This window comes from Suncus etruscus, chromosome 6 (assembly GCF_024139225.1).
Source record: "Suncus etruscus isolate mSunEtr1 chromosome 6, mSunEtr1.pri.cur, whole genome shotgun sequence".
Taxonomy (NCBI): domain Eukaryota; kingdom Metazoa; phylum Chordata; class Mammalia; order Eulipotyphla; family Soricidae; genus Suncus; species Suncus etruscus.
The window spans coordinates 18,439,749-18,455,448 of record NC_064853.1 but is presented as its reverse complement, the minus strand read 5'-3'; the positions used below and the strand labels follow the sequence as shown (position 1 = coordinate 18,455,448).

The window sequence follows — 15,700 nt, the reverse complement described above, 5'->3', positions numbered from 1 at the left end:
CTCAAAGTAGAGCATGACATATAAATTTTAGCCTGTAATATTCCTAAGATAAATAATTTAAAAACCCCTTTACAATATTGGTATTTTTATAACCTTAAAAATGATGTTATGTAATTAAAATAACCTTCATATAACACTGCATATGCCTTAGGAATATGTTAAATTGTTTTTATTCTATCAAATGTATTACCAAAGTACCAATATCTCATATTTACAAGGTATTGAACTTTCTTTGCATTGTGATCCCCTTCTATCTTTGGCAACCACAGTGATATGAAAGTTCCAAAACCTAGAGTTTATTTGGATTTGTATTTCTCTGTTCCTATAATTGTTTGTAACAAAGATGAATTTTTAATAGATTACTGATATACAGAAACAATTCTAGGGGCCCGGAGAGATAGCACATTGCTGTTTGCCTTGCAAGCAGCCGATCCAGGACCAAAGGTGGTTGGTTCGAATCCCGGTGTCCCATATGGTCCCCCGTGCCTGCCAGGAGCTATTTCTGAGCAGACAGCCAGGAGTAAACTCTGAGCAACACCAGGTGTGGCCCAAAACCCTAAAAAAAAAAAAAAAAAAAAAAAAAGAAACAACTCTAAAATTGAAAAGTCAGAATATATCTCATTAAAAATTTTTGTTCAGCAAAGAAATTACCAACAGATGGAAAGGAAACATATGAGATGTGTGAAAACATGTATAATAATGAATAACAAATGTTTATAAATTATATATCACCTATAAATGATGCATAATATGTATATAATGTATAATATATTATATTGTATAATACAAGTATAATAATGTGTACTATTGTATAATATATACATTACATTATGTATAATAAATGAATAATAAATAATTATGATATAACATTTAAAGTAACTCTACAAAGTGAGAAGAGCAAAAACAAAATCCTTCCCATCACTTCAGATTTGCAGATTGAGACCAGGATTGTTCCTAGAGCAAAGGAGCAGCCTTTGAGCACTGGCCAGTGTAAACTCCTTAAACAATGAAGCCTAGCTAAAGAACACTTATCACTTAATAGACCAACAACAATAAGACCCATGGTGATTTAGAGATTACTCAAGTACTTAAGATTTAAGTGTGAGGTACTGATTTTGGTCTGCAGCACTCCATTAGCCCCACTTTGAGCATTACCAGGAATAGACCTGCTCTTCCAGGCCTCCTGAGCACTTGACAACTGGGCCTGTTGATAAAGATTCAATTGTAAGTAGCTCCTGCATCCACCCTGTCAATGACACTAGGGATTTTCCCAATAAATAGTAACAGCAACTTTCCCAACCCCCCCACAAGACACTACTAGTTTGTCTCCAGGAGACTGCCTTAAATATAAAGATAATGTTACACTCACAGTAGAGAAATAGAGTGACTAATTCTGTGGTAATAAAATTAAAAGACATATCTGTTAATTCCAGAAAAATAGCTATGTTAATTTTAGACACATTTAACACCAGAGCAAGGAAAAGCATCATACAAAAAGTCATTTTATAAATGTACAGATTAATTATCGATGAAGCTTCAATAAATATGTGTTAGATCTAACATCTAATTTTCAAAATATGCTAGAAAACTTTAATGCACTTACAATGAAGACTTGATGAACCCCTATTATAGTTAAAGATATTAGGATTTTTTTTATCATCAACTCATAGAATTAAGAAGCAGAGCATCAGCAAGCGTGGAATTAAACTGAACACCATCAATAGACAGCTATAGATAATACATTCTTAACAAAGCTAACTTTGATAAAAGATTAATCAAAAGAAACCACATTTGGGTTTAAACATGTGCTAACCTTACAATAATAAGTAGGAAAATATAAATGCAAATGAATTTTTATACAACAATTGAATCGGTCTTATAATTAATAACAGGAAGATAGGATGTAAAACTTAAATTACTTGAACATTAAATACACTTCCTTTCTACACAGTGATAACATACATGGTAGTAAGATCAGAGGAGGTAAACAGATCATAGGAACATAAATGAGAGGACAGAAAACAAAACAACATCTTTAATCAATATGGATAACTAAAGTATGACTAATGAGCAAAGAGTTTTCTTTGGAGCAAGAAAAGCTTCCTTAATGAAATATGTTGAAGGTCAGAAAGATGGCACAATGAGCCAGAGCACATGATTTTCATGTATAAGGACAGTGTAATTATTTCTCTATATCACAATCCACCAAACATCAGCAGGTATGACTCCCAGCCACTGAGGCACAAATATTTCTGAGCACTGATGGGTGTTATCTATAAAGAATGATTTTTGAGAAAATTGGGCAGCCATAGAAAAAGAATTGAAGAAATAATTTTTTTACATTGCAGATTAAAATGAATTCAAAATGGATTAAAGACTAGGTAATAAAACTTGAAACTCTATAGAAGAAATTATGAGCATATATTCTTTTTTTTTTTTTTTTTTTTTTTGGTTTTTGGGCCACACCCAGTAACGCTCAGGGGTTACTCCTGGCTATGTGTTCAGAAGTTGCTCCTGGCTTGGGGGACCATATGGGACACCGGGGGATCGAACCGCGGTCCGTCCAAGGCTAGCGCAGGCAAGGCAGGCACCTTACCTTTAGCACCACCGCCCGGCCCCTGGCATATATTCTTTAATACTGGCTTTATATATGTCTTGGGGGTTAACGCTAATAGAGAAATGAAAGCAACAATAAGAAAATAGAATAAAATCAATTTAAAGATGTCTACATGAAAAAATACAGTCACATTTACATAGAAAGATATCCTATGGAATCAAACTAGATATTTTTTTTACCTCTTAAGGGTTTATGAAGGGTTTATTGAAAGGGGAACTTAAGAAAACTGAACACAATTTAAAAATGAACAGAATTTAAAATATACTTTTCAAAAGAAAACATACAGCGATAGTGCAGCAGAAGGGTATTGGCCTCACACACGGCTGACACAGGATGGACCTCAGTTCAAGCCCCAGAATCCCAAATGGTCCCACAAGCCAGGAGCCATTTCTGAATGCATAGCCAGGAGTAAACCCTGAGAGTCACTGGTTGTGGCCAAAAAAAAAAAACAAAACAAAATAAAGAAAAAGAAAAAAAAGAAAATATACAAATACCAATAAGTATATGAAAAATGCTCATGTATTCCTATTATTAGATAAATATCAACCAAAGCAATGAGCTATCATCTCACACCTCACATACTGGCTACTGTCAAAAACAAAAACAAAAACAACAAAAACAACAAAAAAACAAAAAACAAAAAAACAACAACAACCAAGAAATAACTAGTGTTAAAGAGAAGCCTGGAAGAGTATTAACTTTAAATTCCATTGGTAGGAGTGAAAACTGATGTGTTTTCCATGAAAAATACTACAAATATTTTTAAAAGATGTAAAACAAAAATTTCATGTGATCCAGCTATATCCCTTCAGAATATATCCTAAAAATAAAAAATAAGAATTCAAATAGTTATATGCACCTATGTGTACTGAAACATTAACTTCAAAGCCAAGAACTTGAAACATTTAAAGCACTTGCGGGCAGATGCTTAGATGAAGAATATGTGTTGTGTCTATACAATGCAATACTATTAATCAGATATACAAATAGATGAGCTCTTGCATTTGCTGCAATATGGTTCAATAAAGACAATATTAAATTTTATTAAACAAGACAAAGAAAGAATAATACTTGTATCAGTAGTATGTGGTAGAAAGAGAAAATAAGAAGAAAAAATATACATATAGTGTCTTTAGGTCTTATATGTCAAGATCTTAGAGATTTTGAGATCGAAAGGAATATTTTGCAACCAGAAATATTGAATTAAAAATATTTATGAACCGCACCCAGTAATACTCAGAGATTACTCCTGGCTCTGAGTTCAAGAATCACTCCTGGTGATGTTTCTGGGACCATTTGGAATGATGAAAACTGAACCTGGATTGGCCTAGTGCCTTACACATTATACTATCTCTCTGATCATTGAAATAATGAGTTTTTACTTTGAAATTTTCTTGAAAGAATTAAGATACTTTAATATTTGAGAGTGGGTGCTGTTCCATCTTTATGTTGTTCAGGGGTTATTTCTGACTCTGTGCATTTGAGTGAGCCCTGTTGATGCATGGCCACCATATCTGGTGTCAAAGGGCAAAAGCCAGGTGTCAGGATATAGAACAGAATAGCATAATAAAAAATGCCCGATAGCAACATAAATGGAGAACTTGTCTTCAATAGGAAGCTTACCTGGTGGTGGTGAAAGAAGGGAGTAGGAAGTCCTGGGACAAAAGTGAAGGGAAATAGATATATGAGTGGAGGATGTGATGCTGGAATCTCATTTATGAAATCCTGCTAATAATAATTTATAAGCCACAGAGCCAAAATAAGTCACTTTTTTTTAAATTTGAGCAATGCAAAGCAAGAAATAAAAGAAAATAAAGTTTGTCTTGGAAGATGTGTGGCTTTTTTTTCATTGGATATTTTGTTTTAGTTTTTCATGATAGAATTAATTAAAAATAAATGAACCTTTATAAACAATCCTATTTTACTAAGCTTTAAAAATAAGCTAAATAACCATGTTCTGAGTAATGAAGGAATTTGTTGCCCAGCTGATCTGCCTTAAAGAAATGTTAAAGAAATTCACCAGAAGGAAAAAGAAATATACACACATGAGGAATTCATGTCTATATCAATATGAGACTAAAGTTAGAGAAGAAAAAGGTGAAATTGAAACAAATATTTTATACTCTTATTTTGGGGGGCTCATCGTTTTGTGTTAGAGACTAGGTTGCTGAAATTTTTCAGGGCCTATAGGCCTGTGGTGTTAGACCTGCAGATCCAGGGTATTGTGTTGGGGCATGCAATGCCTAGAATCCACCCAGGACCACACATACCTTTGTTTTATTTTGTTCAAAATATAACTAGCAGCCTTGCGTGAGGGAGATAGGTATGTTCATGATGAGAGTAGTGTTGGAATTGTGTCCCTGAGAAACTAGAGTTTTGTTATTAGTGTGTAGAAATATAATTGTCTACTTTTATACTCTGCAGCTTAGATGAAGTAATTTGCTTTGACAATGTTTAGGGCTTATGTAATAGGATATCACCTGATAATAGAGATGATTTTAGTTATATGATAAAAAGACAAAAGACATAGGCACAAAATTATTTAAAGAAGCAAAAGCCTTATATCGCTATTGACTATACAATAGTTCTGAAATAAATGAAATTAGACACAAATAAATAAAATGGCATGCCATATTAATCTACTACTTTTATGTTGTCAATATGCCATTTTATTAAGAATAAATCTCCAATTATAACAAGTAAAATATATTAAAATTTATATTGATGTAAAAAGCATTCCAAATAGTCATAGAAATATTGAGAAAGAAAATTTTAAATTTAAAAATGGATTTAAAACTATAAAAATCAAAACAATTTGGCAATGGCAAACATATAGGCTTATAGACAATGATGAGAAGAGAACCCAGAAATAATTCACTGATAAAATGGCAAATGATAAAAATAAAAGGTACCAACAATGCATAATAGGAAAAGAGAGTCTCTTTAAAAATTGTGCTGAGTGGGTCCAAAACAATAGCATAGTGGTAGGGCATTTGCCTTGTATGCAGCCGACTCAGGACAGACCTGGATTGGATCCCTGGAATCCCATATGTTCCTCCAAGTGAGGAGCTATTTCTGAGCGCATAGCCAGGAGAAACCCCTGAGAGTCACAGGTTGTGGCCCAAAAACAAATAAACAAGCAAACTAAATGTCCTGGGGAAAAGGGTGAAATTGAATTGTTTTTTACACAATATGTAATTTTCAACTTAAAAGGGAGTATTACATATAAATAAGGCTTGTGTCTGTAATATTTCTACAGAAAAGTATGAAAGAAAAACTTCAACACTGGACTCTTTGTCTGTATAACCTTAAAAAGTGCTTTTCAAGTTAAGGTAACCTTCATTTACAATTCTGTCTTAGATAAATGCTATACTCCTTTGATTTCTTTTTGCTTTTTTTTGGGGGGGCACACCCAATGATGCTCAGGGGTTACTCCTGGCTATGTACTCAGAAATTATTTCTGGTTTGGGGGACCATTTGGGATGACAGGAGATCGAACCTCTGTCCATCCTACGTTAGTGCATGCAAGGCAATCCTTCTACTTCTTGTGCCACTGCTCTGGCCCCTCCTTTGTTTTCTTTTGGGGAGGGCATGGCAGTGGTCAGAGGTTACTTCTGGATCTCAGATCAGAAATGTCTTCTGGCAGGCAAAACGGACCCATATGGAATGCCTGGGATCCAATCCAAGTTGGCCACATGCAAGGCAAATGCCCTACCTACTTTGCTATTGCTCTTGTCCCTTCTTTCAATTGTACTGTTATCATATCACATACAATGCCATAGTACTAATATCTCATATTTATAATGCACTAAAATTTCTTTACATTTTTATCTTCTCCTAACTCTGGTAACAATAGTTGGAATCAAACATCAGAATACAAAGGTTTATTTGAGTTTTTCTTTCTCTGTTCATATAATTAATTATGAATGCTTTATTTTTTATAGATTATCAAAGTAGAGACAACAAACACATAATTAAAAACTAGGGATACTTATCACTAAAATATTTGATTTGCATAGAAATGATCAACAGAGGAAAGGGTAACAACATATGAGAAAAGTGATTATTTCCAAATAAAAATAATAATTATATAATAACTGAAAGTAACTCCTACTAATCGAGAATAAAACGAACAAAATTTTTCTTAAAGCTTCATAGTTTGTAGGAGGGTTATATCAGGATTGGTCCTAAAGAAAAGACATAGCAGCAGTTAAAACTGGCAGGTTTGGGGATATCTACCCCAAAATAAGAAAACATAGATCTTGTTTAAAGAATGCTTATTGAAAAAAATGGCCTACTTCCTCCACCAGCACTAAAAGATTGTCAATAGTCTCCAGTTAGCCTGTTTTGGACTGGTACTTTTTGTGGCATTCTTATGTACGGTAATGGTAAAAGACTCTTCTTTCTACATGAACCAAAGCAGCCCAATGTCACACCCTATATCCTTCAACAGAAACTGACCACCTCTGAGACTTAACCTTATCAAATTACCATGTATAAATCCTGGATTGCATGGCTGCATTCAGTCATGTGACAATACACCTTCATTTTATGGTAATATTAGTCCACAGTATAACAGGAAATGATGGAAAAAGTACAAGATCTACAAAGATCAGTGACATTGACATCAACAGTGACAAAATTCTTACACACATTGGCCCTGTCTTACATCAATCAGATAAGTGAATGATAGGTGTGTGAACCATATCACTGGGGTGATGTTATTCATTTGTTATTTATCAACAACTCTGTATTCATCACTAAGAGTAACTAGTCTCTCTTGTAGCCACCAGAGCAAGAAAAACATGATCCAGTACTCAATAATTACAAGTGCTGACAGCTCATTTAAAAAGTAGTAAAAAGAATTGGTGATCAAAGTGAGAGCATAGTGGGTAGGGCATTTGTTTTGCACAAAGATACTTAGGTTTTATCCCCAGCATTCCATATGGCCCCCAAACCTGCTAAGAGTAATTACTTAGCAAAGAAGCAGAAGTAACCTCAAAGTACCACTGGGTGTGGGCCAAAAAATTGAAAGAAATAAAAAACAGCAAAATTTTGGGATAACATTACACTTCATCCGGTAAAAAAAAGTCAAGTAAAGCATACTCAAGTGATTCTTGATGTCTAAACATTTTATGTTTCCATGAATTAGGAATAATTCATTTATACCTAGATGCCAAAATGGAGTCAGTAATGTTAAACAAATTGAGAGGAACCTGAAGGATTCTTGTAGGAGGACTGAAGGCCTTTCTAGGGTGGAAGGCTTGCTATCTATTTATTCACTTAGAGTTACACAGAAAAGTGCAGATAAGGGAAAGTTCAAGAGGTAAGAGGGTGGATGTCATGGCAAACAAGGAATTTATAAGCCAGGGTAGTGGTTGGTTTTCATTTTAAATTAGACTAAAACCCTTGACTCACTCTGCCTTACCCCCAACCCCACAAGGTACTTCTGAAGTAGTTTATTATTCACTGTGACCTATTTATTGTTCTATCTTAATTGTTTCCAGTGTTCCTAAGTAACTTTCCTTTTCTCTGAATCACAAACAATAGGAAACGGAAAAGTCTGGGCTTCAAAGCCCAGTTTATTCTAAGATATTTAAATTCAGGGTTAGATCACTTTAGGAAAGAGATCTCTGTGGCCTCTTTGGGGACCTTGTGTGTTTGTGTGTGTGTGTTTGTGTGAGTGTGTGTACTAGAGTAGCTGTCAAGCATTACTTTATTCTCAGTATTAGTTGCTCTTCTATTTCTATTGCATTATCTTCTCAATAATTTCACACAAAAGAATTGGGCATGATTCTGACATTCCTGATTCCCCTCTATATAATTACTACTCTACCTGTTGAGTTTACATTGCTAGTAATTGCAATTAAATAAAACCATACATTTTATTTGTAAGAAAAGATCAATCCACCCAAATAGTCATAGCACTCTGAAAGTTGGGATTACCAAGTTGACTGAATATTTAAGGTAACTGTTTCTCATTAACATCATGCTTCCCATGTTGGATTAATAGTGGTCACACATTACTTGGTTCTCACTGTGTTCCCTTAGGTGAACCAGAATAATGGCTTCTTAGAGGAACTGGGTGCTAAGTAGGATATTGCTGACTTTATTGAAGACAAGGCTGAAGCAGGAACCAGAAAGCACATGTCCAGGGCTATGTGTGAGAAACTTTGAGTCCATACAGTGGTATGATGTGGTGTGAGACCAATGGTGATAGCCATATGATGGTATAACTTCCCCTCCTCTCAATTCTGTATTCCCCGAAAGATTGAGCCATACCCATAGGCCAAATTCATCACACGAGGAAGAAAGCAGCAAGCAATAGGTCCCAGGTGTGAGTTTAAGACTACCTGATTAGTTCAAAACACCTTAGAGTCTCTGATATGCTATGATACTTACAAAAAATTCCTTTAAGAGGATATCATAGCATCCTATCATCTCCTGATAGAAAAGATAAATCATGCTAGCCGACATGGGGTCTGGGGAGAGAGACCCCAGGTCGAAGGCCTTCTCCTTAGCTTGGGGGTGCTGGGAGCCTTGGTAGGCCCCCAGCTGTCCCTTCTTCTGCCCCCCCCCCCCCCCGGCCTCCACGCGTTCCCTGGAGCCAGCCCAGGACCCTTATAAAGCTGGGATCCACTTCCCCCATTTCTCTTGAGAACCACTTCTATTATGTCTCCTAGGTTCTAAACTCACACAAGTCTTCAGGGGCCTTTTCTTCTTGTCCCAGGCCTCTATGCCCTAGGGCTAGCACAGATTCTATATTTGACAGGGGCAAGGGCGAAACCAATCCTGAAATCCTGGGTCAGCTGCTCATTGTCTGGGGGCTTGAAGGTAAACTTCTGCATGAGTGCAGTGAAGAAAATGAACAGTTCAGTCCTAGCCAACACTTCTCCAGGGCATGCTCGTTTTCCTAAAAGAGAAAGGTATAAAGCAAGTGAGTTTCAGTAAAAATTTTCTTCCATTTCCTCTGTGTCTTACTAAAGGAAGCACTTGTTCTGCTCCGACAACTCTGCCAGAGAGATTCATCTACTCTAACAACCAGCTGGGTTGACAAAAACAGGATGTGGCCATATGGAACCCCAAGTCTTGTGCCTATGAGGACAGCTAGTGAGACCCAACTAGGAAGAAACAGGTGTGGGACCTGGAGTATTGACCTAGAAAGAACTTTTTAGCTGAAAGAATTTTAAGCATCAAACAACTATGTTAAAAGTTATAACCAAATCAATAAAATTCTGGAAGCATATATTCATGATTTTGAAAAATACTTATTTACACAAATATAAATTGCAAAATCCATGGACAGAATGATAGAGTTAGAACATAATGCTTCCAGATTTTCCCTATCTGTATTGAGAGGCCGAGGAAATAAAAGAGAATATACACAACAGTCCTTAGAATAAAAATATCCCAATGAGTGCACCATTCCATCCTGTGATTGTGTATCCTACTTCGCTGTTACCCAAAGTGAGCAAAACTTGACTCAGTTGTGCCATGAGGTATTGGGGTTGGGTAGTTTCTTTCTGTTTGTTAGTTTAAGAAAGGTGGATTTGCAAAACACTTCTGAGTGATTTTTTCCCCTTGAAAAAAACCGTTATGACAAATAAATTTGGAACCTATGATTTGGAACCTTCATCTCTTTTCCCACATCTTTTCCCCTTGATCTAGTAAAAATAATAAAATGGGGCAGATATAAAAGTAACCCAATATCACCTCTCATAATTATCTAAGCATCTTTGGAAGTATATATATATATATATATATATATATATATAGGTTATTGGCCCTGTTTCTGCCAGTAACCAATTATGCATTGTAAGTTAACTTTTTATTATTGTGGAGCTAATTATTTATCCCTTAAAAAGCCTTTTAAATAATCTCTCTCATAAATATTATATTTATTTTATTTAGTATATTTAGTTTAAATTATAGTTAGCCTGGGTACAAAAATTAAATAAGCAGGAGTTTGCTTTAAATGTCTGAATTTGAGGACTACTTGATGGTGAAACTACAGTATAGATTATAATAAACTCAGACCTTCTTGTTGGTGCTTTTATAACTCTCCATGAGTAATGAAGTTGCTATTGGCAGAGCTATGTAACTGAACAGTAGATTGGGAAAATTGTTACAAAATTATGATTTTAAGCCACTGACTCTAAGATGGTTTGTTAATTAGCAATATGCATATGCTTATGATCTCAGTGAATATTAAGTGAGAGATCACAAAGTAGCAAGTTAATATAAATTGGTTAGGTGAGTTACTATCTAGTTGTATTAGAAAGGAGACGCAGTTACATGTATGAAAACTGTACTTTACTTATTCTGCTGCTCATTTATTATAGATCTTTAGGGTTTTTTTTTTTTGCTTTTGTTCTTTTGGGGGGGGGGTCCACACCCAGCAGTGCTCAGGGGTTACTCCTGGCTCTGTATTCTTAAGTTGCTCCTGGCTTGTGGGACTATATGGGATGCTGGGGATTGAACTCGCATTTGTCCTAGGTTAGCCTCAGACCATCATAGATCTTTTAACTCTAATGATTATTTTCCTTATATGAAGGAAAAAAGCCATCTGGCTATTTCTATATCATGATGTTTATATTGGGGTAAAATGAGATAATTTTCTTACAACTGTATATAGTCAGTGACTCAGGACAATATAATTGTCAATTTTAAAACTTGAATGATAAAACTTGAAATAGACATGAAACTTTGGACTTCAATAGTAAATATAAGGTTATTATAACCAGAAAAGTGCAGTCATCCCTACATCCCCTATTGGCTACATATTAGAAAGTTACTTATGTATAGTGTTTGACTTTGTACCAGAGGGAGAAAATCAGGAAACTATTCAGTAATTCCCTTGTTTGAGAACTGTCAAGGCTAGCTTATACCTAGAATATGCCACATAGTCTGTCTCATTCTTTGCAACTAACCCTGCTGGACAGAGATTGAATGTACCCATATATGAGTAATTTTATTTTCGTAAGTTACCAGAGTCAGCTCACCTATTGAGAAAGGCAGGAAATCTTCCCTCTTTTTAAACTGTCCATGCTCCAGAAAATGTTCCGGATTGAACTTTTCAGGCGTGGCCCACTCTGCAGGGTCAAAGTGCAGTGCAGTCAAATTGGTCATGACCATGGTTCCCTGGAAAAAGTGCAGAGATTCAGGCAAATGGGAAAGAACATTTGTACTATGTTGTTCATAACAATTTTATTTATAAAATATAAAACTAAATTCCCTGAGAAGAATGGCTGAATAAAAAAACATTGTACACTCAAGAATTGCTTTTCCTGTGGAATCATCCCTTTCAGTGATTATATGGTAAAGCTGGATAAGATACACTGGAATAAATTTTTAAAAAATTCTAGTATTATTAATAGATATGTACAGGTGGTTTTAAAGATTCCTGATTTTTTTTTTCATTCTTTTGGTCAAATCTGACATAGTTTGGTTACTTTTGGCTCTGGCTGTGCACCTACTGCTGATGCCTGAGGAACTCAAGACCATATATGGAGCCAGAGACCAAATCCATACCTAGTTGCATGCAAGGCCTGTGCCCCATGTGGTGCATTATAGTGTCAGTTGATTACATCTTGTTTTAATATAGAAATTTTCAGAAGTGTTTTCCACTTAACTCTGGCAGGTTTTATTTATTATAAGATGTTCTGCCAAGTGACAGAGGATTACTCTGCAAATCTATACTAAGAACTTTGCCTCATTATTCCACAAAGATTAAGCTACATATTTTATACAGTAAATTCTAAGGCGTTCCCAAACCCAGAAAGCCAGTCTTTAACCAAAGTTAGTCTTTGACTAAACATTTCATCTTGGAATCTCTTTACCCTTGATAAGATGCACTAATAGCAAGTGCACTCACAATCCATGGTCTAATGTGTATATGATTATGTGTGTGTGTATATATATGTATATATATATAAACCTCTAGCATAATACTGGCATAATTTCTCCTTATGTAACACACTAGAGTATGAATATCAGATTTATATTCTTAGCTTTTAAAATGCAAGGTTGGAAAATGAGGATGGGAGTCGCAGTTTACCTTGGGCATATTGTATCCAGCCAGGGTGGTATCGGCTGTCACTTCCCTGGGCGCATTCAATGGGACAATGTTTCCCTTCCTTAGTACCTCATGGACCACTGCAAGAGTGTAGGGCATGGACTCTCGGAGGGCCATGGTTGGCTGTTGCATCTGTCCAATCACTCTGTCAATCTCAGCATGCACTTTTTCTGAAAACAAAGAGAAGGATCAATTATTCAACCACTCCATAAATTCCTTTGATTTTACTTACTTGGGGAGCCAATATCATTCAGATCAATCAAATGGCTAAAATTATTATATTCAACAAAAATTCTTAATTTTTCAGAAAAAATAAGAGTGGAATGTGGGCTCTGGTGTAAGAAAACCTTCTGATAATCTACTTTCCTATAACATTCCTGTTACAAAAAGAGTCATAAAAACCCTGAAAATCAATTTTATCATGAGTTATGATGAATGTATGCTCATCTTAAGGATGATTTTATATTTATGTGTGCTGAATTATCTAACCAAAGAAAGAATAAAAGTATTGATTGTACCTTCAGGTCTTTTTTTTTTTTTTGCCTTCTCCCCTAGCTTTTGGCTGCCACAATTTATTTCCCATTATTTTTATAAACTTGACTACTAAGCAAGTCATCTAAGTGAATTACACAGTATTTGGAATTTAACTGAGTTATCTAATGTAGTTTGATGTATTCAGTTTTCATTCAAGTGTTAACATACTCAGAAATGTCCTTCAATTATAAGAATAAGCAGTATTCTATGGTACATATATAACACATTTTGTTTATCATTAATTACTCAATAGCACTTTCATGTTTTCCACCTAATAATATTATGAATAACATTGCTGTTAAATTGGAGTGAAATATAATTTTAATGTATTTTGGATCTATTTTAGAAACCAAATCCATCCAGAGTTTTGTAGATTATTAAATTAAAAGTTATTATTCACATTTATAAGCATATTTAATCACAATTTAAGATATATAACCATGTATATACAGAGGAAGCAATATATTCATATATTTAAAAGTTAAGTTTCATAAACAAATTAATATTGAAATATTAATTTACATGACTGTTTCAGGATGAAGTATAATATTTCACTCCCTTTAAATCAGGGGTTTCAAACTCACAGCCTGCGGGCCACAAACAGCCCTCCATACAACATTTTGTGGCCCTGCCCTAGAGGAATCTTGTTTTGTTTTGTTTTGTTTTAGTTGTTTGGGTCATATCCCACAATGTTCAAGGTTTACTACTGACTTTGCACTCAAGGATCACCCCGACTTTGCCTCCTGTGGCCCACAGGTAAATTGAGTTTGAGACCCCTGCTTTAAATTCACACATCTACAATTTTACTTCTTCAAAGAATAATCTCCCCCACTTAAGTATACAGTCTTAAAATCCAGCTCAAAGGCTGAATTGTATACATTGCTTGGATTTGGAACTTAGTACTGTATAATTCTCGCAGAACTTGCAGGAATAACCCCTGTGCATAGCACCAGTGCTAAGGAACCCCTGAACACTGCCATCTACAGATCCCAAATATAAATAAGCAAGAAGTACCAATACACTTTATTGGCAATCTTTTGGATCCTCTCTATAGTTAAATACCTCCTCTTTGCCGTGAAGTAAGTATGTCTCATATATAAGCTCATCCCTTTTATGGCCCAAATATTCAAATCAATTTTTACTTTAATTTTATGGAAATAAAGTTGACACTGATTCAATAAATCAAATTCATGTGACATTAATTAACTACTGTTATTAATAACATATTAAACCTAAATTAAACAACTATGACTAAAACTATCAACAGATTACATATCCCAAGCACTTATATCACTCTGACACCTAAAGAAGAAATGATTGTTAACAGTCACATCACATGTTTGAACAGGTTGATGTAGGTGAGAAATGATATACTTAGTGTGAGAAGCACAGTAATAGTGAAACATTAGGGCATCTCCAGAAGAAAACAGTGTTAATTCTTTCCTAGATGAGTGAGGAAACATTTCAGAAGAAATTATATTTGAGAAGTTTTTTTAAGCAGTCCTATTTAGAGAAATTTAAATAATTCATTCCAGTAGAGGAAAAAGCAGAAATGCTGGTTCCATGGTGGGAAAAAAATGACCTGTAGCTCATGAAAGACACCCTGGATGGGGGTGGGAGGGTGGTGACAGAGGTTAGACTTGCTGGAAGATGCACATCAGATGGATGGACATTAGAGTAAGAGGTCTGTCTACAAAACATCTTCATCTACACAACAATAGGAAGTCAATATATTAAAGGAGGAAAGGCAAGAACTCAATTTTTTTGTGAGAATTTAACTTTTTCCTGGAATTCTTTATAATGATTCTGATTTTTCTACTCATCTTGAAGTTTCCTGAGGCAAGAGATTCTGGGACATAACTGTACTTTATGGGGATCCAGCAAAATCCTGACTGAAACTCTGAAGAATATACTTGTTTCTCAAGTCTACATAGATGGTCTCCTGATTAAACGATATGGATTTCCATTACCCAAAGCTCTTCTCAGCCTCTAACTTTGGGACAGTCTATTCAGGAGGCACATTCCTGTCCTTTCCCAGCACACTTTCAGAAAAGCTCACCTTGGATGTCTGAGTAGAGGGCCATGTAAAGCAGAGCCCAGAGCAGTGTAGTGGAAGTTGTCTCAGTTCCTGCCAAGAAGAGATCCAGGGTAGTGTAAATGAGGTTTTCTTCATCAATGCTGGTAGCTGTGTCATCTTTATGCTAGAAAGTACAATATTTCTGGTTTATTTAAAGGGATCTTGGTTTTCACAGCACTGTGGGTTTCATTCTATAAGTAAACATAGAAGGAAACAGCTCCAGAAAAAGCCACTTTCCGTTCTTTTTCCCCAGAAAGAAGAGGCTTAAAGGGCAACGTCATCCGATCACAAGAGCAGGAAATTTGTTAATCAGGGAGATGAAAAGCAAGACAACTTCTCACATTGTCTGTGTATTCAGGGATCTCGCATGGCATCACAATTGGCGATAGATCTGGAA

The 15,700-nt window shown here is 35.3% G+C and overlaps 1 protein-coding gene across 7 annotated transcripts in view; it reads right to left on the bottom strand.

The window, feature by feature from the left end:
* LOC126010975 (cytochrome P450 2J2-like) overlaps positions 1-15,700 on the bottom strand; it is a 54,170-nt gene that overhangs the window by 21,708 nt on the left and 16,762 nt on the right. For 2 of the 7 annotated variants that reach the window (XM_049774589.1, XM_049774594.1), the window contains 4 exons: positions 15,286-15,427; positions 12,675-12,862; positions 11,620-11,758; positions 9,266-9,530 (listed from right to left, as the gene is read on the bottom strand). The exons of 3 other annotated variants lie outside the window; for them this stretch is intronic. In XM_049774589.1, the coding sequence (XP_049630546.1) occupies positions 9,352-9,530; positions 11,620-11,758; positions 12,675-12,862; positions 15,286-15,427 (648 nt within the window). In that variant the 3' untranslated portion in view covers positions 9,266-9,351. Of the gene's footprint in view, positions 1-9,265; positions 9,531-11,619; positions 11,759-12,674; positions 12,863-15,285; positions 15,428-15,700 lie in introns of those variants that run through there. 2 more of the 7 variants (XM_049774591.1, XM_049774590.1) reach the window with 2 other exon arrangements.